At 43.4% G+C, this 24,120-nt stretch overlaps 4 protein-coding genes across 7 annotated transcripts; 3 read left to right on the top strand and 1 right to left on the bottom strand.

Annotated features, from left to right (window-relative positions):
- Window positions 1–5: 5 nt before the first annotated feature.
- On the top strand, window positions 6–6,390 carry vps4a (vacuolar protein sorting 4 homolog A). The gene is made up of 11 exons (XM_060061070.1): window positions 6–229; window positions 835–946; window positions 1,129–1,273; window positions 1,380–1,441; window positions 1,643–1,762; window positions 2,045–2,201; window positions 2,410–2,558; window positions 2,766–2,847; window positions 3,024–3,243; window positions 4,207–4,347; window positions 4,858–6,390. Exons 1-11 carry the CDS (start codon window positions 209–211, stop codon window positions 4,957–4,959), a joined length of 1,311 nt encoding a protein of 436 aa, XP_059917053.1. The 5' UTR covers window positions 6–208; the 3' UTR covers window positions 4,960–6,390.
- A 146-nt stretch (window positions 6,391–6,536) lies between these two features.
- cdk10 (cyclin dependent kinase 10) lies at window positions 6,537–13,115 on the bottom strand. 4 transcript variants are annotated; one of them, XM_060061072.1, is made up of 15 exons: window positions 13,016–13,115; window positions 11,423–11,753; window positions 10,972–11,213; window positions 10,369–10,441; window positions 10,065–10,136; window positions 9,762–9,864; window positions 9,435–9,516; window positions 9,052–9,119; window positions 8,866–8,918; window positions 8,586–8,655; window positions 8,190–8,249; window positions 7,744–7,867; window positions 7,501–7,640; window positions 7,257–7,309; window positions 6,537–7,175 (listed from the first exon to the last, which is right to left on the bottom strand). In XM_060061072.1, exons 3-15 carry the CDS (start codon window positions 11,059–11,061, stop codon window positions 7,081–7,083), a joined length of 1,083 nt encoding a protein of 360 aa, XP_059917055.1. In that variant the 5' UTR covers window positions 11,062–11,213; window positions 11,423–11,753; window positions 13,016–13,115; the 3' UTR covers window positions 6,537–7,080. The 4 variants fall into 4 exon arrangements, with proteins under 4 accessions (XP_059917055.1, XP_059917056.1, XP_059917054.1 ...); XM_060061073.1 differs by having other exon boundaries at window positions 12,778–13,077; XM_060061071.1 differs by lacking the exon at window positions 13,016–13,115 and adding an exon at window positions 12,433–12,921.
- On the top strand, window positions 13,098–18,806 carry chmp1a (charged multivesicular body protein 1A). The gene is made up of 7 exons (XM_060061086.1): window positions 13,098–13,218; window positions 13,624–13,643; window positions 13,737–13,814; window positions 14,709–14,855; window positions 15,871–15,999; window positions 16,317–16,510; window positions 17,034–18,806. The coding sequence occupies exons 1-7, from the start codon at window positions 13,212–13,214 to the stop codon at window positions 17,053–17,055; spliced, it is 597 nt and encodes a 198-aa protein (XP_059917069.1). The 5' UTR covers window positions 13,098–13,211; the 3' UTR covers window positions 17,056–18,806.
- Window positions 18,807–19,631: 825 nt separating this feature from the next.
- Window positions 19,632–22,265, top strand: slc10a3 (solute carrier family 10 member 3). Its single transcript, XM_060061067.1, has one exon. It carries the CDS (start codon window positions 20,230–20,232, stop codon window positions 21,643–21,645), a length of 1,416 nt encoding a protein of 471 aa, XP_059917050.1. The 5' UTR covers window positions 19,632–20,229; the 3' UTR covers window positions 21,646–22,265.
- Window positions 22,266–24,120: the final 1,855 nt, after the last annotated feature.

Genomic DNA, 24,120 nt, shown 5'->3' with positions numbered 1-24,120 from the left:
TATGTCCAAACCGTAAAGCGACGCAGTGTTGTTGCCTTTCCCAGACGACCCGCTGCTGCTGAGCAAAGGGAGGCTTTCATCGTTGTGTGCACCTGTTGTCATGTCAAGAGCCGACTGCCCTTTTCGCATCCAGACAAGTTAACAGGCGGATTTCAGGTGTAATCAGAGGGCATACATATTCGCTTGGATAGAAGAACTGTGAGATGAAATGACAACGTCAACACTACAGGTCCGTCACCAATACGCTAGCATAGAGACACTGCACGGTACAACGATAGATTATAGAAGACAGGCTAGCGTTGCACTGACGAGTCAGACTAACAGTGTGTAGACTACTGTCTTTTCCTGTGTTTACCGTGGATGTAAAATAAGCCATCGTGGAACCCTCATCCAGCACATGTCAACATGAACAGGTCATACATAGGTCTGGGAGGTTTGCTTGTGTAAAGCAATGTCTTTAACGTTCGCATGCTAGCACTTGTATTGACGTATTTATGCATCGACAAGGCAGGAGGTATTGGCTGCCTCCTAGTCTAAAATAGTAAGTTGACCGGACTATATCTATTAAACCAATAATTTGTTAGTATACTGCATTTCGGAGAAGAATCGATAATAATCGATATTACAAGAACTTGCAATATCTGGTACTACCCTCATTTTTATTGTCAGCTACTATTTCATTAGACCATAATAAAAATAATGAATGTATTTTTGGAAAGTGATGCATAATGAATTAATGTAGCTATTGTGTATGCCCCCTCCACCACTGTCCCATAATCCTACTTTGAAACACTCTGTCAACCAATGCATTTTCCATTTCAATGCTGATGGCAGAAAGCAATTGACCTCGTGACCAAAGCCACAGAAGAGGACAAGGCAAAGAATTATGAAGAGGCCCTGCGCCTGTACCAGCATGCAGTGGAGTACTTCTTGCATGCCATTAAATGTGAGTACTGTAAGCTTATAGCCTAAATTTGGTTACTCATACCTTTTATTCAGTGTTATTGATATCAAATTTAACAGACAAGTACTACCTTTACATAAAAAGATTGTGTGACTCTTAACAAAACAAATAAATGGTCCGTCTGCTCTGTCCCGATTTTATGTTGGGCTCTGCCTCGCCTTCAGACGAGGCCCATAGTGACAAGGCCAAGGAGAGCATTAGAGGGAAATGCATGCAGTACCTGGACCGCGCAGAGAAGCTCAAAGACTACCTGAAGAACAAGGACAAGCAGGGCAAGAAACCGGTCAAGGAGGCTCAAAGCAATGACAAGTAGGCAGTCTCTCCAGATTCATAGTGGCACACCACACTGGACTGTATGAGGTTTAGTTCTCCTTATGTGTTTGTGTTTGTGTTTGCGTATGTGCGTCTGCGCTAGGAGTGACAGTGACAGTGAGGGGGAGAACCCTGAGAAGAAGAAACTGCAGGAGCAGCTCATGGGTGAGATTATGCATCATGTCATCAAGCCAATGTCTGCCATAAAGTGATCCGTTGACTCACTTGTATGGATTAAACCAGTTGTAGCATATACATTTAATGTCACGGTTCAAAAATACCTTTATTGACATCATGCATAGTCTTTCATTCATATTTGTGATGAGGGTGTCTACATGTGGAACACCGAGCTATCCCTGTGCACAGGCGCCATCGTCATGGAGAAGCCAAACGTCCGGTGGAATGACGTCGCTGGCCTGGAGTGCGCCAAGGAAGCACTGAAGGAAGCCGTCATCCTGCCCATCAAATTCCCTCACCTCTTCACAGGTGAATCGGAGGTCTAACCCGCACTCTCTCCTTCCCAACATCTATCACTGGATCTCAGCCATATGAATACACCCAGAGGGTCAGAGACTGACCTGACTCTTGTTGGGGTTAATTTGGCAATATCACCCAATCATGCTGAGGCTGTGTAATAACTTACCCTCGATATTTATATTTGGATTTTCTGACATACATCACCAGGGTTAATGTTTATTGAATTCACTAGAATATTTCTGTGTTGTCATGCTGTTTACTATTTTGCTCGTGTGGCTTCATGTCTGTCAGGCAAGCGGACCCCATGGAGAGGCATCCTGCTGTTTGGGCCCCCAGGAACGGGAAAGTCCTACCTGGCCAAGGCCGTGGCCACGGAGGCCAACAACTCCACCTTCTTCTCTGTCTCCTCCTCTGACCTCATGTCCAAGTGGCTGGGAGAGAGCGAGAAGTAGGTCCAGATTTGTCTGTCATGTTCGCTTATCTTAGAAATACAAAAATACAGTTTTTTTAAGGAGATATTTTGGGATATTATATAGGCTAATCAAAAGGTCTGAAAGACTCCTCAAGGGGTCTTGAAGAAACAAAATTGGACAGAAAAGTTTCTCATTCATGGGGTAGAGTCTTCAGTCCTGTTCCTTCTCTCCTCTCCTCTGCAGACTGGTGAAGAATCTGTTTGACCTGGCCCGCACGCACAAGCCCTCCATCATCTTCATCGACGAGGTGGACTCACTGTGTGGCTCCAGGAACGAGAATGAAAGTGAAGCCGCCCGGCGAATCAAGACAGAGTTCCTGGTTCAGATGCAAGGTGGGTGAACTCCAAGTCACCACCCTACACACGCACACGCACACACACATACACACACACGCACACGCACACCCTCCACACACACCCTCCACACCACACACACAGAAGCGCCAGCAGATGATCATTAACGGCGCATCTCAGAGAAAGGACGCGTGCATGAGGAGGCCACGTCAACCCAAAGGGGCGGGGTGTTGTGTTTGTTCCCAGGGGTTGGGAACAACAACGACGGGATCCTGGTGCTCGGAGCCACCAACATACCCTGGGTGCTGGACGCCGCCATCCGCAGAAGGTCAGTGGCCGCCTGGAAGGGCTCAGAGCTGGCAACCCCGCCCCGACGGACCACCAGAGCCCACTAGAACAACCCCCCCCCCCCCCCCGGCTTCCTTCCCGCGGTGGCCCTTTGCATCGTCCTTGTCTTTTTCCAGCCGATGATACAGCGCCGGCTTTGTCGTCTCCGGCCCCCAGGTTCGAGAAGCGCATCTACATCCCCCTGCCGGAGGAGCCGGCCCGCTCCCAGATGTTCCGCCTCCACCTGGGCAACACGCCCCACAGCCTGACGGAGCCCGACCTGCGGCAGCTGGCCCACAAGACGGAGGGCTACTCCGGGGCGGACATCAGCGTCATCGTGAGGGACGCCCTCATGCAGCCCGTCAGGAAGGTCCAGTCGGCCACCCACTTCAAAAAGGTTGGCTGGTCTTTGTGTCTCGGGTTTGTCTGCTGATATTGAGCGAAAATATTGTTTTTAAATTGAGTCTTGTCGTGTACTTTGCCCCATATATGTTTTGATGAATTTTTTGGGGCGCACCGTGAATGCAAAGGCAAGATCGCTTGGGCTTAAGCTCCAAATTTAATGAAGTAATAATTTGATATATATAATAATAGCTTAATTACTATTAAAGTAAACAACACTGTTTCAAGTTTCAGAATTATTCAATAGTGCTGCCAATAAACAAAATAATTATTGAATATAAAATATAAATCGTAAACACTCTGTTTCAGAAATCTCCAGTACTGTAGCCAGCAAAAATAACTATACAAAATCAATGTATACAATTTAAAAGAACAAATACAAAAACAGTTTCAGAAATCTCTAATCGACAAAAATAAGTACGGTACTCGCCGTAAATGGGCTCGTCCACAGGTCTGTTGTTAAAGTATAAGTGAACCCACTGTTGCAGCTGGGCCTATATCATCTTTTTGGGCATGGCGTTTTAGGAAGGAGGCGGCCTGTTCTGACCCACGGCAACCTTGTGATACTGTTTTATGAGCGTTGTAATCAGCGATGTTGTGTATGAACTGGCCACACACCGTAGTGTTGTACTGAGAAGCCCAACCCTCTCTCTGACACGATCATCAGGACCAACGGCTGTCCAGAACGAGTTCTTCCTATCCACAAGCTAAGGAATTTTTCACCCATTTAAGGTTTTCTTTTCATCACTTCCCTTGGACATAGAGCAAATAATTCAAATGTCATGCAGGGTCAGAATGATTTTAATTACTACCAAAAAGTCAAATAGCGATAGGAACGATAGATGGACATTTTTCCCTCGATGATATATATATCATCATATCAAACATCCCTAACGTGTTGTGTCGAGTTGTGTGTTGAATATGTGATTCGGTTCTCCGTCACCTTGTTGCGTTGCAGGTGCATGGTCCATCACGTAGCAACGCTCAGCTTATGGTAGATGACCTCTTGACCCCCTGTTCCCCGGGGGACCCCGATGCCATAGAGTTGACCTGGATGGACGTGCCTAGTGACAAGCTGCTGGAGCCCATAGTATGCATGGTGAGACACACACCCACCCATGCACACACACACACACACACACACACACACACACACACACACACACACACACACACACACACACACACACACACACACACACACACACACACACACACACACACACACACACATAGTGTAATAACACATTTAAATGCCCAGTGAGTGACTTATCTCCGTACTATATCCCATGATGCATTGGGGCTTTCATTGTCATCAGATACATCTAATAGAGAGGGTCCCTTTGGTTTGGCACACACATTCCTCAGGATAGAAGTCTGTACACTTAAATGGGGACAAAGAAGTTTGAAAACTTGACAATGGTACGCAAATCAGCACGTCAGCTAGTTTGTGTGACCAATACACGTTACGTTGATGGATTTCTGGCACATAATTAGTCTCCGAATTCCCCATATACTTATCCCTATCCTATTTGGGGTTCACTCTATATGGAATAGGGAATGAGGGAACAAGCAAGCCCAATTGAACACAGCCTCTTGTCTCTTCCAGTCGGACATGTTGCGCTCTCTGTCCACCACGCGTCCCACCGTCAACTCTGAGGACCTGCTGAAGGTCACGAAGTTCACAGAGGACTTTGGAATGGAGGGCTGAATAGGAGACAAAGCCCCTTCCCGTCTCATCAAAGGCTCCATCTCCTCTCACTGGCTCCCTTGTACTACGTTCCCCTCAAGTTAAGCCCAGCTACTGTACTTATCCTCACTCCCTCCTTCTCCCTCTCCCCTGCGTCTTCTCTGATTGGATGTACGTGAGTCACTGCCTTTCATGGATTTTTACGTAACAACAGATGGTGCCTAAAAAATAACAAAAAAAAGTACCTGATGGGGTGAGAGTTGTCTTTTTGTTTTCTCTAATCTGGTCCATGCACTGTTTTTGAATCTTTGGATGAGGTTGAAGAGAAAGATGGTCTAAAAGACAGAGTGGACAACAGCCTGTGTTTCCTGTCCGGTCTTAGACGCTACCTAGTATCTTTTTGAATCTACATGTTACCTGACGCAGAACACGGATTCCGTTTAGTTCGTCCCTTCTCATAGTCTACCGCTTAGACTACAGTCTTTTAAAGGTTTGACTGAACGTGCTGCATATTAGCTTGATATAAACTTTAAGGAACAAACATCAATTATGTTTGTACTTTATTGTTCCAGGCATGTGGATGTTTGTGTGCATCTGCTGTCTTTTCATTTGTTATTGTTAATTTATTTGTGTGTTAATGTTTTAACACATTTAAGGTTGGCTTTGTTCATTTTTTTACTTTTTCATTTTTTTAGTGATATGTCAATCCAATTGTGATTGGCATACACCACTGGCTGATTCCGTAAACCATTGCTTTACTCGCACCAAGATTTCCTTGTTGCTGCCAGCAGAAAAAATCGTTCGACTCATAATATCTGAAGAACAGTATGGCTCACCAAGAAAGAAATCACAAAAGTGTAGAGGATTCACTTTTCAAAATGTTTGAAAATCTTAAAATCACTAACTTGTAGGTCTTCTCAAGGGTTTTTTAAGTACTACGTTTATGTTCTTGGTTGGTTTACCGGTGCTTCTTTGCAAACCTTGTTTTAAAGCACATTTTCAGACGTATTTAATTTATGCAGCTCAGTATTTAAGTCATTTAACTGTGTGAATGCTGTTTAGTACGCAACAGATATTGACATCTTTCCCCAGTATTTTCTCAATTGTGATGCCGGATCTATGTACGTTTCAATTCTGTTTTCTAGCATCATTGTACCCAGTAACTTACATCATCATCAGGAGGTTGTGTGGTTACTTCAGTGTTGTCCTCCAACCCTCCCCTCCCAACAACTAATCTTAACAATGATACTTACAATGATACTTCAGAAATCAATTGTTTAGAGATGTTTGACTGAGCAATATTGCTGCTATCTATGCGTATTTGAAGGTACATCATATGTTTCAATTGCAAAGTCAGTTTATAATAAACTAACGTACTACTAGTCATAAAATGTCATTATAATTACTTGAATAATCGGAAGGAAATAAAATGTCTACATTTCAACTTTTAAATGAATGTTTCTTTGTTCCAGCAAGATTGACGGCATCTACAGCAAAGCGAAAAGTCGATAACATATATAAAAAAAGGATCAAGATATACAGATGCTTGTATCACAGGTTTGATTTTTCTATACTACACAGTCACCGTATACTTCAGATAAAATATATCCGGTTCATTTATTATCAAAGGACAAAAAAAAAATCATGTTTGGTTGTCCACAATGGTTTGTGTTCATAAACAGTCATAGTAGAATCATAGTAGAATCCAACAAGTTGCGTGGGCTTGATCTATTTTTCACTCATTTCGGAGCAGCACTTTGAGTCCACTTATACGTACTACTTCAGGCTCCTCTCCAAGATGGTGCTGAAACCTTAAGAAACTACCTTAAATATCCTCTATACGCTGAGGTCATCTGCAAAGGCCCACCTGCAAATGCCAATCCTACAAAAGGCAGAACATTTCATAAAAAATGTCTTATTGGATACTTACATATTTTTTTACATGCATGTGATCAACATGTACACGGGTAGCCAGCAAAAGCAAAGGGTTTCTTGTATTCAGTGGAGAGGGAGAGAAGTTTGGAGGTGAACAAAGGAGCCTTCTGATCTTTGACAGATCATTGTTATTGTGGAATAGGATGCTGTCGTCGTGGCGAGGGGGGGGGGGGGGGGGGGGGGGGCTTATCCTCAACTTTTGTCCCATCACACCTTGCTTCGTTTGGGACGGCTCTCTACGCGAGGTGCCGCACGCTTGTTGCGGTGGTGTGGGAAGGTTGGCATCAGTTCGGGTTCACATGCTGGAGTTCAGTGAGATCGATTAATGCACAAAAACATTACACACGCGCAATTTTATATATATATATGGCCGATATACTCACGTAGAGGTTTCTCCTTAAAATAAGAACTATCCAAGCAATCTTTGGCAGTTGCTCTGAAATTCAAATGTTTCAAAATTGTCTTTGACTTTAAGTGGTTAACCTTTTAATAATCAGGGCTGCATTACTGTGTGTGTGCACATGTATGGGCGCATGCATATATTTATGTAGCACATTTACACAGTGTGTAGATCATAGAGGTTTATGTATGCAGCATGTGTGTATCATATGGGAGTGCAGGCCGTACCTGCGCTGGGGATTGTACATGAAGAGAAGGTTGAGCAGTCTGTGGCCGGCTTCCGACAGCCAGGTGAATTTGTTTTTCAGGTTGTTGTAGGGCTGCTTCCTCAGACTGTACTGACCAACCAGAGGAAGCCGGGAGAAACCCTGGCACAGACACAGACATCCGGGTTAACTTTAAGCGGCCAAAATAACAAGAAAAACCATGTTTTGTTCCATGCCATGTACATGGTGAGTGGGACGTTCTTACAGGCCAGATGTTATCATTGGGCGTTCCCAGTAGCTGGACGATGAGGTCCACCTGCTGGATCTCTGAGCCTCCAGGCAGCAGGGGCTTGTGGGCCAGCAGCTCAGCCACGATACAGCCCACTGCCCTGCAGAGAAACAGCGACGTGAGGCGACGCTCACTTCACCTGTGTCGTTGCATCAGACTTCATCAATGTACCTTCCTGCAGCATGCTTTTTCCTAACTGCTTGAACATTCAAATACTTTATTCAGTTTAAGAAGCATGAGGTCAAAAGGGAAAAGGGTCATCAGGAATGGACTGGACCCGCTCTATTTTATATTAGTGGTTCCATTCACAATGTATTGCGTGTCGTGGTATAATTGCATATTTTGGCAAGTACATTCCCATACAGTTTCAGCTTCATTGTCCTTTCCAGGCAAATTGTCATCATGTTACATTTGAAACCCACCACATATCTAGTGCAGTTGTCTGTGTTTTTGTCCCGAGAAGGAGCTCTGGGGCTCTATACCTTCAGAGACAGAGACAGAGGGGGTCAAGTGTTGGGCAGAATAAAAGTATACAATTTAACAACCCGTCAAGCAAATCCGATATATTAAATAAAACCGATGACATGAGCTAGACCCTTCAAATGAGGAAATGTCCTTAGGTAGACACAGACACAGGCTGCCAGTCATGCAAGCAGGTGGGTGAGGTAGAGGTCAGAGAGGCGGTAAAACAGAGTGGATCTAAGGAGAAGGGATTAGCAAGGAGGGATTACAGGGATGAGTTTCCATTGTGCCAGCACAAGGACATAGTGAACGCACACACACACACACACACACACGTACACGCTCACACTACTCACCATAGTGTCACCACTCTGGGGGTCATCGGCTGTACAGGGATACCGTACACACGGGCCAAACCAAAATCAGCTGCAGAAAGGTCTTTTTTAATTCTTATTTGGAGCAATATTTTTTAAAAACACAGCAGACTCATCCCATCAATCATGTAGCTAGGACGTAATGCTATTAGTTAACAGAATAATCCCCAGGTGCCTGGCCACTGTGTGTGCTAGTGTTCTTGGACAGTTCCAATAGGATTATGATAGGAGGGCGGTGGGCATAGTAACATTGACAGTTTACCTATCTTAACGCATCCCTTGTCGGTCATCAGTAAATTAGAAACCTTCAGGTCCCTGGTTGGGCAAAATGTTCATGACCAGATAGGAAATTAGTTCCATGAACAATAAATGTGATATATTGCCATTTATAAATACATTCAGAGACGCTAACTATATCTATTGCGACATTGTGTTGGTCAGGACCGACCTGTGCAACATGAAGTTATGGTGAAGATACTCCAGGCCTCGTAGCAACTGAAGCACTATACACTTGACCTAGGAGAGAGAGAGTGAGATCCCTTCATAACTACAGTACAGAAAATGGATATGGTTTGTGTGTGGTTTATCTTCTTCCAATTTGGTTTCACACACACACACACACACACACACACATATATGTATATTTATATAAAAAAATCTGTTCGTAAATATGTAGACTGAATCTAGAGGCCTTCTCAGACAAGATCACGTCATGTGGTAGATCACTTAACCTCTAGTTCAGCTCAGGACTGCAGACATTAGCTAATTAAGTCAGAGGCAGCCAGAAAAGGGGGGGGGGGGGGTGTGAGGGGAATTGGGTCTGTGCAGTACCTGGGCCTCTGAGAAGGGCGTCTGCATGTTCTCAAGTAAACTGGCCAGGTCCTGCTCACAGTAACTCATCACCAGGAACAGGCTGAAGTGGAGAAAAGCAAATATAAGCACTAGATATTACAGATTTAATGTAGGTAAATGCGAACGGAAGCAGTCCATTGCATGTCTTGCTTAATTGTAATTCTTTATTTCTTATAGAACATAAAATCACAGATACTCAACAACAATTAACACAAGAACATCAAATATTTGTATATCTGACACTGGCATTCAAGTGCCCGTCAGTTTAAACTCTTGGTTTCCTGTGTATGCGCGTGGGCCTGGTACCTCTCCAACTGACTCCCTACGACCACCTCCTTCAGCTCCACTATGTTGACATGCCTCAGTCTCAGCAGTAAGGTGATCTCACGGAGGCTGCTGATGGGAATGCCTGTGTGAATCCATAATATTATATACACATTACACACAATACATGGAAACAAGAGCATACGCGTCAAAGCTGCTTTGACAACGGTCAACGGACTTTACTAATGGTGGCCATCTTAGTCATTCATCGATATACACGCTGGGCTATTAAATCAAATCTGTGGAACTGTACGAGTACATTTCCATAGTCCGACACAGACTCACCATCTTTCTCTTTGTCCATGCGGACCTTCTTCAACGCTACAATCTCATCAGACCTGGTGTCTCGAGCTCGGTCTACATTTGGGGAAATAAAGGGTGGACATTTATTTGTTCAGCTATGCTGACATAGTGGAATAACATCCTATTTGAGCAACTGCTAAGTGGGGGGGAAAGCAATCACATACGAGTCCAGGAAGAAGGGGTGGGTTTTTATTTGCGTTTTCATGAGTTTATGTTCAAAACAACCGAGAGCCAGACAGAGTACCAACCGTCCACTTCTGCATGGATACCTAGTATGGATACTTACACACAATACCATAGGTCCCTTCCCCAATTCGGTTGAATTTCTCAAACTCTTTGACACTTCGGCAGGTCCCAAACTGGAAAAGAAAGGGGGGGAATAAAGAGAGGGAAGGCAAATAGCACTACAGATTGTCTTGGATGAGGGATAAACCCGTACTCTTTAAGTTAATGAAGAATCTACAAAGATTGCCAGCAATTATCTCTGACGTTTGGGACGAAACCCATTAACCTCTTACTGCCCATGTACCAGCTTCTGAAACGTGGCCCTGAATGACAAGGGCCAGTCATATCTCACTGACCCTTGATGTTTGAGTGCAGAAATCAACTGTAATTACATCATAAAGGTAAGGATATGTGAGGGCCTTAGTTGAATTAGAAAGGAAGGATCAATGGAAAGGATAAGCTGACAAATGTCCTTGAGTGCTTTAACCTAAACAGTTAGCCACGAATAACATGGTCTGCACATGGCTGTTGTAGGGCCAAGTATGTAATGTATGCATGAACTCCAATCTCACGTTCACATGGTCAAGCTTGGTAGTAACCCGACTATAACATGTTGATCTTTCACAATAACTAGTATAACAATAGCTAGTTGGTTATTCCTTACCCTATCACTTTGTGGCACGGTAAATGTTTTATTGTTCTTGATCGATTTGAGCCTAATGGGATCCGGTTCATCATCTCCAACATTATCCATCTTGTCAATTAAAACAGCATACAGCTAAGCAAAAGTAGAATGATTATGCTATGTACAAATCCCAAACAACTAGGGAGCGTGTGCAGCCATTGTTTTGTATCGCTTTTAAACTGGACAACCATGAGCTTTTCCGGAGTTCAGCAGCGTCATCTCTGCAATCATGACACCAAAAAGGGATACATTATTCATAACAATTCATATAACAATAACCATATACATTATGCATAGATTGCAGCTTGTCACACTATTGTATTGTATTTGGAGTATGTATCGCATATCATTTGCATAATAAGCCAACAAAATATACCAACATAAATAATGATTAAAGGCACTATATTGATATAACATATCCTTGTGTCACCTGTGTGTCATCTGGGATCCACAATCAGCAGGACCACAAGCTGCGTGTACATCATCATCAGAGTGGGGTTTTCTTTAGTAAAATTGAAGGGTTTTACTCTTCTTGGTGATCTTGCAGATAGTAGGCCTACAGTTCCATCAGAATCACGTTTTGTTGCTATTTATTGGTTTGCGTCCAACAAAAATCGGGGTTGAAGTCGGCCTCCTTTCTTTGATGGCATCGGCTATGGTCATGGTGGATGGCGAAGCGTAGATGTCCTCTCGGGAAGGGGCCGTGATAAGGATGACAGGGGGAGAACCTGAAGTCTCAATGTTGTTCTGTGATGACACATCTGTAATGTACATTTTGCAGAAATAGGTTGCATGGTTTTCTACAAACAATATGTTATGAATACATGGTGGTTTTGTGCAATACCCCATCAATTGAGCTCCTGCGGTTACACTTTAATCTCTCTCATGTTTACTATTTGCAGTGTATACGAGGTGGCTACTTTAACTGTGTCGTAAATATCCAAAAATGATCTCATAACAATGCTGATAGCATGATGGAGTGGAGAGCTGCATGATCAAATATAGTTACCAATGAGTATTACAATGATTAGGTTCGTTTGCGAAGAGGTTTTCAAGCAGATTTAACCAGGCTAGATAGAAGTCAGTCATCTGAACTTGACATATTCAAACTCAAAATCTTCATAAAATACTAGTCATCTATTATTATTCTTTCTTTATTTCCTTTTCCAGATGTACAATTACATTAAATGTTACTTTATTTCAGACACATAGGTTCAGTAAACAAAAGGACGATACGGGGGACGCCCCGCTCCAAGACAATTAGCCTAAGGGGTTGCTCTTAACAACACATACTGCATTTAATCACGGCATTGTATAGTCTGGGAGTATAGGTCTGACCATAACAAAGATAGTAAAATGCATGGTGAGAAAACCATTATCGCAGCCCTCCACGATATAGCTGACCCACACTTAGAAACACACACAAGTAAAATGTGTTACCTTTTTCTTCGCATTGACTTGAACCAGAACCCATTGAATATGTATATAGACCTTTAATAATAAGAATAAGCAGTCGAAATAAAGGATTGGTTCTCCGTAGGTTTGATCAGCGTTAAGTAGGTAGCTCGACTCAGTGATTAAGCATCTGCGCTGCCGATCTAATGGATGTTATCAGGGCCCCGCCCCGCCACCCACTTATTTTAAATAAGCTTTATTACTAAGCGTGTTTACACTGCCAAATTTGCCTGTCTTATTTGAAACTTTTTCACGGCATGGTCCACGAGTTTAATATGAAACAACGATACCTTAACACAAAGCAAAAAGAGACAGAAATGCAACACTAACGTCTTTATTATGGAGGCTATCCATCCGTAATTGCACTCCTGAAAAGAGAGCAACAAGAAACATGCACAATGACACACGCACTCGCGCGTTAACACACCTACACACGCACACGCGCGCGCACACACACACACACACACACACACACACACACACACACACACACACACACACACACACACACACACACACACACACACACACATCGGAGAAACACCGTTTATATACATAGATACTGTACCCATAGATATTTGTTCAATGTAAGAAATGGACCGATGAGTTCGGGCATGCGCTTTGTTGTCATCCGCCCTTATACCACGTGATATCTCATAACCAGGAAATGAAGTGGTGGAAATCAAAACAAATCCACAAGCTAAGGCTAACCAAAGAGTAATCCTGTATTTCTTGTATTGTCTGGTATCGTTAACATATTTAAGATGGATGGTAAGAATTGCTATACAACTCCCTCACTGGATCTGTCCTGGAGCTATTTGAGATACCAACCATGGCTACGACGGATTAATAGCATTGCAACCGCTAACATTCATAGTGTGAATTATATTTGTCTCGCACAAATATCGCGAAACAATGCATGTTTCTAGCTGATTGATGAATCAACATTGCTAAAACATAATTTACCACGATCGCTGTTATAGTTTGGTTAATATGTGCTGTCTTAGATTGGTTAAGTAATCGAGCATTTATGGAAAGCAATGGGTCATGTTGGCCATGGTATGAAAAGGCCTAAACGGAAATGCAATGTAAACCTGAAAAACAGCTGAGTTGTCACCAATCGCTCTAAACTTAAGCCGTTTAACTTAACATATCTATTTTCGCCACTCTCCCCAGAAACGCTCTTCCAACTAAAGGTATATACCACAAAATACAAGTCTTGATCTGTTGACTATAACAAAGATATACAAATGATGTTAATGATGTTTTTCTTTCTTTTTGGTTTGCAGTTCACAGCTAAACAACTCGAGAAACTAGCCAAGAAGGCAGAAAAGGATTCGGAGAAGGAACAAGCCAAGGTCAAGAAGGTACGAAGTTGAAAATAGTCTACCAGTCAAATGAATCCCCCTCTTGGATAGAGCTCTAAGAGCATGGCTTTTCTTTTGCTCACAATCAAAATGTCAAGATATTCGACTTTTTTTTAAAATATAAGAATTTAAGTCTTCCATTCATTATTACGAGTAATCTCAAGTATTCAGTCACATTCATAAAACCGAGAATTTCGTGTATGTGTCTGTTCTTAATTTTGACTCCACTCAATGCAATGGACTTTAATTGTCCTAATGGTTAACATTAAACATGACATATATTAAATGGTGGAAACTTGACATAAAATTGAAGATTATCTATGAAAAATAACTGAACAGTAAGAAACAAGACAGCAGAAATGTATTTAGTTCTCCCATCCCCAACTCATTTCCGTTAATCATCTCAGCTGTAGGTCAAATGGGTTTTAGGTAGTAGTGTTAAAGCTTTGCCCATGCTTTGCCGCTTTGGTTTAATATTGGCAATTATCTCACTTATCATTAAATAATATACACTCAGTTGATTTCAGTATTCATGCAAAAGTCTCAGCGTAGGTTCTGCAAAGGTTCAGCTCAATATGTGATATTGTACGTTTTGTGAAAAGCCATATTCTATGATAAAACATTAGGTATGCATCAATATTTTATAAGCAGTTTTTTCAAGGCAGTGGGATGTAGTAGTACTCTTACCAAAATAAATGTTAAATTAATAATATCTGTAATGGTCCTGTTGCATGGAGTTCAGGTATATTCTGAAATCCACAAGAGGGCACTATAAATTTGTTTATGGAGGGATAGGTGGCCAGTAGTGTAATCAATTGATTTGCATTTTTTCATTACAATTGTTTCCATCTGTTTATGTGTGTGTCTCTGTGTGCATGTGTCTGCTGTCGCCAGGCTCTTCAACAGAAGAATGTGGAATGTGCCAGAGTCTATGCTGAGAACGCCATACGGAAGAAAAATGAGGGGCTTAATTGGCTGCGTATGGCTTCCCGCGTGGATGCTGTTTCCTCTAAAGTTCAAACAGCCATCACTATGAAGGGGGTGAGTTCTGTCTGTTTTCCTTTGTCTGCTAAGCGTGCCTCATAAAGAACAGGCCACGTCACATTGATTCGGGCACTGGGACCAGGCAGTTTATAGGTTAATATTATATTCTGAGATAGACCAAGTTTTGAATGTGACTAAATGATAGCCACTATACAAGATAGAAGAACATGGCCCTATTGTATGTTTATCTAAGCCCAGACTAGCCACATCAGACCCCCTGCACACTGTAACAACATACTATGTGACAGGTTCATTCTGATGCTGTACCGGATCGCTGAGATGAAACAACTTCTTCAGAACAAATGTACAATGTGGTATTAGATGTTTTACATTATGTGGCCTTATGAAAAACACACAGGTACTTTATTTATATGCTGCGAAACACTTTTAAACACACTTCTCATGTCAATTAAGAGTCAACGGCAGTGGTCAGATAACCAAACAGCTAAAAATCTTTGTAATAATTAACATTATGCAAGGGATGCAGAATTACAGTCCTCCTTGTAAGCCTGTGACCTATAGTTTTACAGACTTAATATCTAAATGCATTTTATTTATATCAAGGAACCTCATCACTTGAAACTGGTACTTTCCAACTGGATCCCAGTCGAAAAGGGAGGGGTTAGCGGGCAGGGGGTATTCAGTTGGTTACATCACCGCTGAAGTGGACTTAATTCTACACACTGCACCACACCGCACCGTTATTGGACAGAGTATTGTATGCCTAATAACCCTTTCAAATGCTGGCCAAATTAGTCCTCCCCTCAGATCTTTGAGTCACAAATGAGAACGAATGTTCCAGTACTTCCATTTCATCATATGTAATATTTTAGCTGATTCAATTGAGCCTGAATACCTGACGTTAAGTCTTCATATAGGCGATAGGGTAGGGAGTAGGGAACACGATCCTTAACAACTAAAGAGAGTCGTAAGTGAATGCTTGCTATGAAGGCAATATAAGGGCACCTTGTTGATAAGGTGGACTAATCTCCTGCTTTGTGTTATCTATCAGGTGACTAAGAACATGGCCCAGGTTACAAAAGCTCTGGACAAAGCTCTGGGCTCCATGGACCTGCAGAAGGTTTCAGCTGTCATGGATAAGTTTGAAACCCAAGTCCAGAACCTGGATGTTCACACCTCGGTCAGTGTGTGTCTGTGTGTGTGTGTGTGTGTGTGTGTGTGTGTGTTTGTACGTTCCTGCATACTTGTTTTCAATAAACCACTTACTCCATTTTAAAACTTAAATGTAAATTAAACTTTAATTTTATTGTACTTATAATCATGTTGCACCACTGTTGAGGCCCAAATAGCATAGGTCGTTTGATAAAGATAAACCACTTAAATCCAACCAAAGTGGATGTCTGTGGATGTCCTGCGTGGAAGACATCTCCCAGCTAAATCTGGAGTTTGCACACCGGAGGCTCTCTAAACGGGAGCTCATCTCATGTCCCCCACCAGGTGATGGACGACGCCATGAGCTCGGCCACCACGCTGACCACGCCGCAGGAACAGGTGGACAGCCTGATCCACCAGATAGCGGAGGAGAGTGGCCTGGAGGTCATGGACCAGCTGAACCAGCTGCCGGCCGGGGCAGCCTCCCTGGGTGGGGAGACCTCCAGCAAACAGGACAAGGAGGACCAGCTCTCCCGACGGTATGTTGTGTCGAGCATTGTGTCGAATGGGGTGTTGTAGTAAAGGCAAAGTGTTGGTTAAAGTGAAATAATGCCTAGATTGTGGTTGGTGTCGTCTTCCCGTGGAGAACGTTGTTCTAGAAGAATGACTCGGCACTTAAACGTGTCACTTTCAGATGTGTCCCATGTATTGAATTAGGAAACATGAATACAGGACATTTAATCTGAGCATTTCTTTCAAACTATATATTTTGCCCCCTGGTGGATCTTTGCAGAAGAAATCAAGCAATTTATTTATTCATATTTATTTATTTATAACGCCAAATGTATGGTACCCATTGCCGAAAAGAAAACCAGTAGGCAGTGTAATTGTCATTCCTCCTCAAGGCGTGGACAGAGCTCTAATTCCCCTTTCGGTTCACAAAGCTTTTGTTAACGTTTTGGCTATTGTGCTCTTCCAGTGCATGTATTTCCCTTGCACTTCACACAATTGGTTTTAAACATTTAAAACGTTTAACTCACTCTGTTTCATCTGTATCTTTAGGTTGGCTGCACTTCGGAACTGAGAAGATATAACAGAAATAGCGGTTGGGCTATAAATGGTCACCGTGGGAGACAGACCAAATTAAAGGCAGCACTGGACACACACATTGTGTGTGTGCGTGAGTGAGTGGCGTGCGTGAGTGAATGTGTGTGCGTGTGTGTTTGTGTGCATGGGTGAATTTGTTGAGGTGTTATAACTGTTGGTACTTAATGAGCCTATTGATTGCCTTCCCCTTGGTCTATAAATACACTTCCACACACTGGCCAGGAATAACACCTGAGAAGGCACAACTCCCGGCAGTTTCCCACTCTCTCTGTCTCTCACGAGGACCCATTTGCAATTCAATCCATCTCCTCTCTGTTTGGCACCTTTTCTAATACCCCATTTGCCCTCCTTTTACCTTTTGGCTGAAAGAGAGGCCCTATTGTTTGTCTTCCTCAATTCTACTGGCACTCATCTCCTCCCAGTCACACTACGTTCACCCAGAAACATACACACACACAAAACATGCATAGAGAAGACTAACACACGCCCTCGCTAACAATCACAACTATGTTTTTGGGCGTTTGCTTTAACAACCTCCTTACAATACGGGATGAGAATGCGAGTAGATGTAGTATATATAGATAGGGAGGTTACAGGCTATACTATACTTGGGTGCATATGGTTTGAAGTTAAATATGTATTTTTGCCCCCCTTGATGTGTTTTGGTCTTCTGTCAACCTGCGGTTTGACAGATGTCTGCTTGTATTGGGTGAGGGTATGAAGAGGGCCACTCTCATTCTGTCTATCAAAACTGCTCTTTAAGTGTTGACGAGACCAGTCAAGACGTGAGGAATTAAAAATAAATAAGGTGCATATAATACAAATATTAATTGTAGGTGTGTAAGCCTCAAACCAATATAACAGCTAATACCTTAGTGGTATTTTTTCTTTCTTCTTCGTTTGTGTCTTATTTTCATGGTTTGTTGTGGGTTTCTCTGTATATTTTCTCCTTTGTTTTCATACATTTATGTTGTTTTTCCTGCTGTCCACGTGGCATGCCTTACTCAGGGTGCAGGTGCTTGCATCGGCACTTTGTCCTTCTGTGCCTGAAGAGCAGCCTTTTAGGAGGCTAACAATAGTTGGCTGAAGCATTGAATGCTGTTGACTGCCATTTATCATACTGCTGCATGTCGCTGTCAAGAGGGTTCAAATGCATTGGGAGAAATGTAAGACCAATACTGATTTTAAAATAAATTCTCCTTACAAGCGAAGGTATAGGCTAAGTGTCACAGGCCAAAGGGGACTTTTGTGTGGACATCTTTTTGTTTTTGTTCTGAGGACATCGGTTTTGCTAAAAGATCTTAGATTCCTTGACTAACATCTCTCAAAGCTATTTCTTGGAAACCGGTCCCAGTCTCCACATCTTATTTTCTGTTGATTATATTTGCTGTATCTCATCTTACCAGTTGGCACCTCTTTTCCACACATATTGAGAAATATATGTCATTGAATGTGTACCACTAAACAACAGAAATCAAGATGCAAAGTGTATTAAATTTTAGCTGGGTTGGTGTTGATTGTATTTTGACCAGGACCTTTCCACAAGGTTTGTTCTCTGTTTGGGGACATTAACCCCGCTGGCACAGAGACATAACAGAGAACACGGATCACCTTTGGAGTATATCCTTTGCTTTGAATATGGGAAGGGTTATTTATACTCACCATTACAGACCTCCCAGTGCATTTGTTTTATATATTTATCTTGCTAAATAAAATCAATTTCCCTCCGATGCAAGTCTTGTGTTTTTGCTTCCATTGTTGTTTTCTAAGTGCCTATAAAGATGAATATGTGGCACCATGTTTTAACCATAACTGCATATCCCCATCCACACTTGACTTTAATAAGCACCCTTTTCACTCAAGGGCGGAGTTTATTTATTCGTGTGTATGTGTATGTATGTATAGGTGTAAAGATGTGTATATATATATATATATATACACATAGAATTTTAGATCACATAGGTAAATATTAGCTCACTGCTTAACTACTCTCATGCGTGCTGACAGCTAGAAGGGGTCTGAATATACGGTGGGAGTCATAGTAGATTGTATGATAGGACCAGGCACCCCTACGTTTGCAAACATACATTGAGCCAGCCAAGCAAATCGCTGCCTACTACAAAACGGGAAGCCCTCCGGGAGTAGTAGTCTGGTGCCAGGTTTCACTGTAGTGTTTGTGGTATTACAAAAAAACATTAGCATGCTCTGAAGCCTGGTGAAACGGGATACCCTGAGGAAGTGTGACTTTGACTTTGACTTGGTGCGACTTGAGTGAACAGTCACAGTCGTTTAAGGTGAGCCTTCGGAAACCACCTTGATAAACAAGGATATAAAGTTGAATTAAAATTAACAAACTGTTTACATCGTAGTGTGTTATTGTTTCTGTATTATGAACATATTCAACAGTCTGGCCTTTTGGCATCATGCAGCCAGACATTATGTAGTTAGATCCACATACACGCGCTAAGCACACTAAGCAAACACACACTAAGCATACACACTAAGCACACACAGAGGTAGATGGGTACAGACAGACACACAAAAAGATAGATGGACTGACAGATAGATAGCAAGTTCCTTGGTAAAGCGGTGTTTCCCACGGACGACCCCCTGAAACCTCCCCCAAGAGTTTCTCTCGTCTGACGTATCTTTCCATATTCGCGTATGGACGTGGACTTTGGGCGGTTCCTATTGGTTGTGAAAGCGTCTTATTGAGTCAGTCAGAGAGGGAGGGTAGAAACAACAAGCTGCCGTAGACGAAAGGGCTATAGTGGGATGCTTATAGCTGTCATCGAGGTAGGATACAACAAATACAAAAATGTGATGCTCCCTCTTACCAAGACGGACACAATTTCGTTTCCCGAAGATAAATAGAAAGCCTCCATATCGTGTGGCATGGATGTGTCTTGTTCTGCCGGGGGTTGCCATTGGATGGGGCGGGGTGATGTTTAGGTTCCGGTATAAAGCAAGATAGAAAACAGGCATTCGGAGCAATGTGGCACCGGCTACCAACGCAGTTATTTTGTACCCGAGAAAATGAGGAGTTTAGCCGCTTTTTATAGCCGGACTGCGGTCTAAGAAGACAATCTAGAGGGGCGACTGGAAATAGCGGATCTATGCGGATCCCCTCTGCCCCCAGTCCGTCAATACGATGAGGACGCTATTTGCATTTTGTTGTCTCTTCCTGATTACCGGAGGAGCGGACCAGGTGACGACGGGCAAGTCCCCAAGCAACAGCGACAATACGAACGTGACGGCCGATAGCGACCGAAGGTATATTAGAATCGGCGACGGATCATCGCACGAATTTGAATTTCCCGAAAACACCAACGGCGTGATTGTTATCTCCAGTCAGTACCGGAGCACCAACGCGAGCAGGAAGGGGCGAGAGAGCTGGAAGCAGACGCTGAGCGTCCACTCGTTGGACCCGGAGGTTTTATCAATCCTGAATGTGACTGACGGTGGACGTGCGGGGCCAGTTAAAAGTTATATTATCACAATAAGGTCTGGTTTGCCAGGCACAGCACAGTTGCAGATCCAGCTCCTGGACCTAGATCAGGACGACGCCATGTCAGTTCTGATTGAAGAGAGGACAGACTACTCCATCAGGGTGTCAACGCCAGGAAGTGAGGATGCTTCCACCCTGCTCATTCAGCCCGGGGGCTTTTCCCACTTCTCAGAGAACCCCGTGCTGTTTGCCTTGCTGCCCCTCATCTTCATCAATAAGTGTGCCTTTGGGTGCAAAGTGGAGGTGGAGGTGCTCAAGGGTCTCCTGAGGAGGCCTGCTCCATTGCTACTTGGGGTGGTGGGACAGTTTCTGGTGATGCCTTTGTATGCGTATTGCTTGTCCGAACTGGCCTCCCTGCCCAAGGCACTCTCTCTAGGCCTGGTGATCACCTGCTCTGCCCCGGGGGGCGGTGGGGGTTACCTCTACAGCCTGTTGCTAGGCGGCGACGTGACCCTTGCCATCTCCATGACGCTGGTCTCCACGGTGGTGGCGGCGGCGGCCATGCCTCTGTCGTCGGCACTGTACGGCTGGCTGCTGGGCGTGCACGCCGCCCTGCACGTGCCCTTCATCAAGATCCTGGGCACCCTGCTCTTCATCGCCATCCCCATCTCGCTGGGCATGCTGGTGAAGCTGCGGCTGCCGGGACTCACCAGAGTCCTGCTGGCGCTCATCCGGCCCTTCAGCTTTGTGCTCATCGTGGGCGGCATCTTCATGGCCTATCAGATGGGCGCGTCCATCCTGGCCAACGTCCGGCCCGAGATAGTGGCGGCCGGGGTGACCGTGCCCATGTTCGGCCTGCTGGTCGGGGCGGCCCTGGCGAAGACGGCGGCGCTGGCGTTGCCACAGAGGAAGACGGTGAGCATCGAGGTGGGCGTCCAGAACAGCCTGCTGGCCCTCGCCGTCATGCAGCTGTCCTTCCAGCGGGCCGAGGCAGACTTTGCGTCGCAGGCGCCCTTCATCGTGGCGCTCAGCAGCACCTCGGAGATGCTCCTCATCGTCCTGGGACACTTTGTGCACCGGAGGTTCTGCGGGACGGCCGCCCCCAGGACTGTCACCTGATTGTAGCCCAGTGGGTGCTGCCCCCCCCTCTCCCCCTCTGTCCCCTATCCCCCCCCCCCCCCCCCGACACCTCCCAACCCCGATAACCTGTGTATGGATGTGGGCGCCCCATGTTTGGGGCGACCGTCCAGCTGCGCGAGGCGACATTTATTTAACAATCAACTCTCCATCGGTCAGCGTTGTGCACATAGTGGCGGCTGGGCTTTACTTTGGAGGGTTCTTTTTCAGTGTTTTCATGTAAAACCAAAGGCCTTTTACCCTCCGAGCTGTTTTGTGTTCTTTTCCAGTATGTGCTTTTTAAACAAGATTGTACTGTGAGGTACTTGATGTGTCGATACACATGTGAAGAAAAATACTTATAAAGAAGATATTTTTCTACAAATGTTTTTTTTTATTTTAAAAAACAACAAAAAAACATTGATTTGTATCATGTTTACAAGTGGTCCAAGTGTCTTAGGAATGCGAATTTGAAAAAAGGATAATCTGTTGTTGTTTTTTAAGGACGGGGAAATATGGATGTTTCAAAGTATCTGCTATTGATTGTGTTTTCTGGATACAGGAAATCTTGTACTTGAATATTGCAAGAAAATAAATGAAAAATAAATGCATTGAGAAAATCAGTTTACAGTAGCCTATGTCGCTGGGATATTGAAATGAAGGCAAACTAAACTCTCTCGCTATCGTGGTTAGTTGGCGGCTTCACGTCGAGATCTCCACAAAGCCTTGTTGGTAATCATCATTCTTGTTAGTCATTTTCGGTAAACTATTCACTGAATGCTTTAGACTTTTACAAATACAAAAGCTGGAACAGTAAGATTGTGTGCACATAATTAAAAAGACTGGACACGCATTCCTTTGTCTGGCCAGAGGCCTTAACCAGGGAGCTTTTTTCATTACAGGAAGCATTTCTTTACTTTTCACTTTTTTTTTTTCTCTCTCGTTAAAAGCATAGTGGCGGCCACCGGCACTAATTCTTCACACTAAGCTTTTGTAGTGGAAAAGTAAAGTGTTCAAACATGTTTTTTTTCCCCCTTTTGCGTGTGGCCGCACCTACCTTTCAACCAGACGCAAAACCTGCCTGACTGAAGGTTGTTGGTTTTGCAGTGAAATCTGGTACCTTTTTATACCTTTCATCAAGGTGCCACAACATTTTATCCCTACAGTGGGTGATTACAATGCCTCTGAAGATGACCTGGTGATGGATTGCTAAAGAAGAATCTAATTCTAAACAGCAGAATGGCCTAGGTTTTACATAGTACAGTATACCAGGTTGCTGATTCAACATCCTGTCTGTTGGAAGTGCTGATGCAATGTCAGTGTGTTTGTGAGTTGGCCATAATCGTTGGGAGATATAATACACACACAAACACAATATCGGGTGTAGACAAATTGGTAATCTGAACAACATGATTCCTAGTTACAGCAACAAAGCTACCCTATTACATTACTCATTGTAAGAATTCACACTTAACAATAACCCTTTACTTTGCTATCCTTTGTTGGTGCTTTGAAGTCAGTCATTCAGATACATTTTAGACTCCTGTTTCACCTTGATTACAATGTTGAAAGGAGCTGCTGGGGGGTAATGTTTTCCCCTTGTAGATTTTGGTATTGCATGCTGTAGCACAACACATAACCTTCGCCCCAGTTCAGTTCAGGGTGCTGGGTGCATACACTAACTTTTGCTGCCTGTGAGCAACAAAGCTTGGCCCAGTTTGAAGCAGCTTATACAAGCGTCATTGTCCAATTGCCAACAGTTTTCTACCATCCTGTCCCCAGCTCTCCAGAAATTTGAATTGCAGTGAGACTGTAGGAATGTGAAATTATTTTTGGGTAGTATTATTCATGCTAAAGGCATCGGGTACTAGATGTCAGCTGCTGCACTATCAATTCCATTGAGATAGGCATTAATGTGGTGGAAAGGATTAAAGTAAATTCACACACATTTTGGAAGAGTTAGAGAAGCGCAGAGGTCCAGCTCTGAGCCAAAATGTAGCTTCCTGGATCATAGAGCTTTGTCGGGGGACGATGTTTTCATTGTTTGAGACAGGTTATAATAACTTCATAGGGACGATCACTTATTTCAAGAACATGACGATAAGTTTTTGAAACCTTTGACATAAGCCAATGAAAATCAAGATTTTGTCGATATAACTTAATAGACGAATATGTTAACAAGCCATTGCGTGTCTGCTCATGATGTAACATAACCTACCCGTTATGGAGCACTTTTAATTCATACAGGTTGGATGGGTAGCGCTGCGGGCCTTTTTACTTGACAGTGCAATGTTAATACATTTTTGTCTATAGTGTGCTGCTTCAGTGGTTTTAGTAGACATAGTCTGATAAGACATTGTTGTGGTGGTGTTAGTAGACTTAATATAATTATATATTGTTTTTGTGGCGTAAATACTCTATAATCTAGTGTGTGCTTCGTTCAGTAGAATTTAACCATTATTATTAGTATTCGGGCTG

The sequence above is a fragment of the Gadus macrocephalus genome, chromosome 9 (genome assembly GCF_031168955.1).
Source record: "Gadus macrocephalus chromosome 9, ASM3116895v1".
Lineage (NCBI taxonomy): Eukaryota > Metazoa > Chordata > Actinopteri > Gadiformes > Gadidae > Gadus > Gadus macrocephalus.
Note: the sequence above shows the minus strand (reverse complement) of the source record. Positions and strands in the feature narration are given on the sequence as shown.